The following is a 6,452-nucleotide window of genomic DNA, read 5'->3' as shown; positions in this document are numbered from 1 at the left end:
AGCTTTTTCTTTACCCATCAAAACTAGCTAGCAAAACCATGAGGGGAAGACAACACAATTTGGAACACAGAAATTACATGAGATGCTTTATCCACGTCTTATAAGTACTGGAGACTCCAGCTTCCTCTTGACTCGGGTGTTGTCATCCAAATACATACTGAAAACAGAAGCTCCTCAATTGATGTATGTGCTGTTATAATTATGAGCTAGTATGCCCTACAGCTGGATTTTTACACAAATGAGGCAAGAGTAGGTATCTTATAGTTAAAAAGCTAGTTACTGAACTCTTACTAGTAAGAAGTCTCAGATACAATCATTTGAAGAATTTTTATTGAAACATTTGGGTAGCATCTAAAGTACATAACTCAATTCCAACAAAACTGCTATTTTAACCATTTCAAAATATAAAAACATTAAAAATTAATTTTGCTTTATGTTGATAATTTTATTCCCAACAAGTTTACCCATGTTAACATATGTCATTGCACCAAATAAACTGATAAGGAAGACAGGTTGACTTATGTTTTTGCACTTAAGAAAAACTGCACTCTGATTTGCCTAAATACTGGAATCAAAATTACAGCTAAATATAATTTTAAGGCTTCCCAGTTGCACAAAATCTGGGTGTCCAAGAGGAAAAGTTAGTTGGCAGTGCACTTAAAATTAACAATTTTCCTTATAACAATATCCAATCCACTAACGCTAGGGCCAGCCTGATGCTACACAAGGTGGTAAATTACATATCTTATTTATGTAAAGGGAATGCTGGCAACAGTGTTAGCAAGTCAGTTTTGGAGGACTAGGTCAATTAATGTCTTCTGCACTATAAAGTTTTTCTGGGACTTTCTTAACAAGGAGAGGCTATTGCAAATCCTGAAGGAGTGTAGTCAAGTGACTCAGAGTAATGGAGAAAGACTTGAAAAGTTTTTGATTCTGACAAAAGCTAGCCAGATTGTAATGGATTTTAAGCAGTCTTAGTTGATTATGATTAACTTATAGAATTTATTTGGATTTGTACAATATCTACAATAGGTGTATTACCATGTTAGTCAAAGTGATAGTGTAGAAACCATGAACTTGACAGGTTTTCAAGCTTTCTTAACAGGTATCTTTAAAAATACACACCAGAAAAAGACTCCGATGACATTTATTCTATACAAAATGTGTTCAGTGAGATTTGGTTATATAAATGGCGTGCAGAGGAAAGTGTGTATAGATTCTCATCAGTGAGAGACAAGAAGTTGTGGCATGCAGAGGCACTATCACTTTCTAAAAGGCGTAAGTCAGTAATATTAGTCCCACAAGATCAAGAAACAACTCTGGACTGCAAACAAGTGGGAAAAACTGATGGATGCCAGTTCAGCCATTTCTATGTACACAAGTATACATCCCCTTTACTCACAATTGCTGACCATCCTTTTACTGAGAGGCAATGAATTTTTAGGGATTAGGGATAAAAAAAATCCAAAATACATCCAAGAGAACTGAGATGAATTGCAATGCAGACAGCATGTCTACCTAAGTTTGTTCTACAGTGGAGGCAAAACTGACATACACATATATAAAAAGATGGTGAGCAACTGGCAGGTTGAATATAAATTAGAACCACTTTACAAACATTACTAGGTGCAGTTGTATGTTCACTCCTAATCCTACCTGATCAACTCCTCAAGTACTATAATGCCACCTAAATTCCTACAGTAAACATCACCTTTTGCCAAATGATTTCTTTCGGCAATGTTTACAAATAGTTTAATAAATGAGATCGCTTATTACTTCGGTGATATTAATGTCTATATGATTAAAGCAAATGTAATAAGTGTACAATAAAAGTGTTCATGCCCTTCCCCAGCAGACCAGGGGGAACTTTTTCACTGATGTATTTGTGCAAAATTCCAGTTAATCATGACTTACAGTAGCTGTTACTGTACTAGCATGTGGAACTGTTGACATTTTAAATGCAACACCAACTTCCCTGTGGTAAAGGGAATGCATTTCTGTACAAAGTCTCAATCCACATCAGGGTTTTATCTTAAGCTTTCTTGTTCCTTTACTTTAATGCAGTCATTTCCTGATTTGGGGGATTTGTCACTTTGGAAATCTTCAGTATCTCTGTTTGTTGCCTGTGCCATTTCCTTTTGCTGCTCAGATTTCTCTGGCTCAGAAGCCTCTTGCTCTTGTACAGCGAATGAAGCGGGGAGCTGTTGCTCCATCCTTTCCAAGTCATCTGTGTGACTGACTGAACTGGTCTCACTGAACCCATCAGAGCTTCTTAAAGATCTTTTAAAAAGCTTTTGACCTGTAGAAATATTTATGAATAAAAGTATTAGAGAGCAGGAAATACATAACAATGCATGTAGGCCAGGATTTTGAATAGTGGTTGGCTGCTGGTTTTTGCATTTGTAGCAGTGAGTACCATTTTGCCTTTGCATTATATTCACTTAAACATTACAAGCACTTCATGAGCACAGAAGAGATGCAAGTTTTTCACCTTCCCTCTGTAATTGTTTCCCCCAGCATCAGAGGCTCAGTTAAGGCTTGGTTGGAAAAGAAAACAAAAGCCAACCAACAAGGAAACAAAAACAAAACCCCAGTTCATGTCAGACAGAGCATGCCAGTAGTCATGTTAAGTCAGTTTTGAATGCGTAAATACAATCAGCAGCACTGTTTTGATGGGGTTTCTAGTAATGATTTACTAAGGAAAACTGGTCCAAGGCTAAAAACCAATTCTCTCTCATGGCAGAGGAAAAAAGGCAAGCTAACAATAATAAAGCCTCACCTGTTCACACTTTGCTAACCTACTGTTGTTTACTTGGTGAAAGGAAGAACCAGCTTTACTGCTGCCTAGTAGGGCTGTGCAAAGCTTCAGTCACCAAGTTGATTCGGTGGCCAAATATCCAAATCAAATCAGGAGACCCTTTAATTTCCCTGAATCTATTTGGAGAGATTTGATGATTTGGACAGACACAGCTTTAAAATGCTTTTTCTACATACCTCAAGGTACCAGGCGGCTCATGAATGCTGAGATGGTGGGGCAGGGGGCTCCCCAGCGCACTCACCAGCAGACCCAGAAGTGGACGAGAAGCACTCTCGGTCCACTGCTGGGTCTGCCGTGGAGTGCTCTGGGGACCCTCCCCCTGTCCCGGTGACTGATACCTCCTGGGTCTGGGGGGGCACCTGGGGTCCCCCCATGTCTGACTGCCAAGTCGGGAGAGCGGGGTCTGCTGCTGAGCATATGGGGGAAGGGGGGCTGTGCTCCTGTGGGGGACACTATCCACCCCACCGTTCATGAGCCATGCCTGGTACCTTCAGGTATGTAGCAAAAAACCCATTTAAGGCTGTGTCTATGGCTCAATTAGCATCGAATCTTCAGATTTAGATTTGGCTGAATTGAAATTGGGACAGTGATCCAAGTTAACTAATCGAATATGGCCCGCTTCACACACTCCAACTGCCTAGCAGACTTTTAATAGCTTTTTTATGGTACAGTCACTGACATGTCATTACTTCCCCAACACATTAGGAGTTCCACAAAATAGCCAGCTGGCAAAGCAAATTCACCACACAATAATGCATTGTTAATGCATACTTTTTCTCTTCCCAAAATAGCAGAATGTTGTTTACTTATTAATTCACAAAACTGAAAAGCCTTCAATATAATCTCTGATATTATCTAGCAAGAGCCCTGGAGACAGTGACACTGCTGGTAAAGGACACCCCTTGCCCTAGTCTGCAGAGCACAACAGTATAAGTGATCTGATTGATGCTTAGGCAAATTTGTTTAAATCCAATTTGGATCGTAATTTATGCATTGGTCATTAAAAGCAACTGATCAGGTCCTACCAAAATCAAAATCAGCACTCTAGTTTTTGATGTGGGCAGCATACACTCCATTAAACAATAAGACAGTTTGCCTTTTATTCAAGCAGAAATTTCGATGCCTTAGCAAACTACTGGAACTGAATTAGGGAGCTCACCTGGAAGTCTCTGCTTGGTACGACCAGAAGTGGGAGTTGGGGGAGGTGTGGTCCCAGTCCCCTGCACTTTTGATGCATAGGTGGCTTCTGTGGATTCTAGGGAGCCTGCAAGGGAAGAGAGTCTTGTGTAAGAAGCAAAATTTTAACTGTTGACACCACTGAGCTAAATACAATTGGAAGCAGGTCACATGCCAGCTTAACACATCACTTTGAGCCAGCCTCTCTCTTAATCTTCATTTAACACTCATGCATCATCCCAAGCACACATGGAGTCCCCCTCACGCTGTACATGCCAGTCTCATATGAAGTGGTGCCATCCCACTCGGGTGCAAGGCTGTACCCCGGGCTGTGAATACAGGATGGAATGTGGACTAGAGAAAAAGACGCAGTGATCCCATGCTTATTTTATAACATTCTTCTACCAGTGAAGATTTCTTCCCCTGCACCAGCACAGCCCTGAAATATTTTCAGATTTTTTCTACATTTTCCATCCCTGTGACAGCAAGGTTTTGAAAGGAGATCCCACAGAAGTGGGGAAATCCTTCTCAAGAGGATCCTGGCCTTTTTCTTCCAAAAAAAACCTTCCATTCTGCATTTCCTGCATCAGTGATGAAGTGAAAGTTCCTGACACAACAAAAGCCTTGTCTCCCTTTCCCCCAGTTTTCATAAATAAAGGTTGCCTTGATGATATAATGACTAGAGTCACTGGCCTACCCTCAAGCCTCTGCTACATTATGTGAACTTACAACGTCAAGGACGACTGGCTGGTACTTTACCAAGACTGACTTGTAAAAGCATAATCCGTGCATTTTTTTTGCATCAAAACAGACATGCAAGTTACAGATCAATTCAAATACAGCAATAATTTGTCCATCCACACATGTATGCAGTGAATTCCCTTCATGACTGGCTGCCAGATAGCTGTTTCAAGTATACAACACAGTCAAAAACTCAGTGGATGCGTCTAAGCTTTCATTATTGCACTCTAGTTACTTCACAAGAAGTTTAGTACTTGGATAACCAAGTACTAAATCAATGCACAGTAACTTGTGCTACTGAGTAATAGCACCAGCACATGGGATTTTTCAGCTGCTAACTGTACAGTAGCCTACTATTACCACACAGTAGCATATTAGCATGGGTTTTCCTCAACACATTACTGCACAGTGTTATTAGGATACTGCGCAGTTAGTGTCTTGTGTAGACACACCCAGTATAATTCAGTTCTAGCCTGTCCTTCCCTAACAGATTTACACTCACTGTACAGAGTGATGAAGGTAGGAACAGCCCCAGCGGCATTTGAAATAGAAGCCACACAGAAAAGAAAGTATTCTTTCCCCACAGTTTAAACATGGGGAAAAATGCTCTAGGTCTCCTTGTCTTCGATGCAAATATGGTGGTGGTGGTGTTGGGAGGGGGCGGCACTGCCTGCCCCACCTCTGTAGCTTTGAACCCTCAGCCCCTGCGATGCTTGTCCCCTTTCTCTCCGCCACTTACCCTTCTGCTCTGACCCGCTTCAGCCTGGAAAGCAGGGCCAGAGCTGCCACACCACTATCACTGCTACCAGGCTGGGCTGGGGCACTACACCATGCCTCAGGCTGGAGTCTGCCATAGTGGAGTAGGGTAAGCAGCTGGCATGTGAAAGTGGGGGGCAAACAGGAAAGCGGAGGCTGTGCAGGGGGAAAGAGGGGAAACGCAGGGCCCTGAGGCTATGGGGGATGGGAGGAGGTGCTGGCAGGATGTAACAGGGCCTGGCCCTGTTACTATGGGTGTGGAAGAGCCCAAACAGCCCCACACTCACCCTAGAGCTGGAAGGACTCACCAGAGGCTGAGGACCCAGGTCTGGGGACACTGCGATCCCCCCAGCAAGGGAGCTAACCTAGGGGGGAGCCCTCTAGGGGCTGCTCCTCTGGCAGAGAGCAAAGCTGCTTGGAGCTTGGGGATAGCAGAGGTCAAGCAGCCTGCTTGAGGGCCCTGAGCAAGCATTTGTTTGCACAAGTCCTTCAGCCCCCAAAGCCTCTGAAAAGTAAGAGGCTACTAGCAAATAAAGCCTGGGAAAAGCCTAGCAAGCAGAGGCATGAAACCAGGGAAACCTTAAGTGGCAATTTGTTTGTTTAACTCTTTATTTGTTTCTTTTGCATTTCTTGCAAGCCCAGGGTGGTGATGCTATGGACTTAACTCACCTGCAGCAGAGGTGAGGACCCTGAACAGTGGGCCCTTAGCTAAGGCCAGCAGCGAAAATAAAAGTGGTCAGTTTGGGGTGCCTGACCAAACATACCTAGCTCTGCTCTGCACAAAAGCTATCCATAACGTACACAGGGAAAGCATGGGGGGGAAGCAAAGGTTTCATAGTTTCTAGGGTCGGAAGGGACCTGAGAAGATCATCTAGTCCGACCCCCTGCCATGGCAGGAAAGAGTACTGGGGTTAAACGACCCCAGCAAGGTGTTCATCTAACCTCCTCTTAAAAACCCCCA

The 6,452-nt window shown here is 43.0% G+C and overlaps 1 protein-coding gene across 2 annotated transcripts in view; it reads right to left on the bottom strand.

The window, feature by feature from the left end:
* Positions 1–308: 308 nt before the first annotated feature.
* Positions 309–6,452, bottom strand: part of PDXDC1 (pyridoxal dependent decarboxylase domain containing 1) — a 68,133-nt gene continuing 61,989 nt past the window's right edge. For both annotated transcript variants that reach the window (XM_019507408.1, XM_019507407.1), the window contains 2 exons: positions 3,978–4,082; positions 309–2,299 (listed from right to left, as the gene is read on the bottom strand). In XM_019507408.1, the coding sequence (XP_019362953.1) occupies positions 2,028–2,299; positions 3,978–4,082 (377 nt within the window). In that variant the 3' untranslated portion in view covers positions 309–2,027. The remainder of the gene's footprint in view (positions 2,300–3,977; positions 4,083–6,452) is intronic.

The sequence above is a fragment of the Gavialis gangeticus genome, unplaced genomic scaffold, assembly GCF_001723915.1.
Source record: "Gavialis gangeticus isolate Ggan-Ray unplaced genomic scaffold, GavGan_comp1, whole genome shotgun sequence".
NCBI lineage: Eukaryota > Metazoa > Chordata > Crocodylia > Gavialidae > Gavialis > Gavialis gangeticus.
The sequence above is the reverse complement of the archived record's forward strand: the minus strand, read 5'-3'. Positions and strand labels throughout refer to the sequence as shown.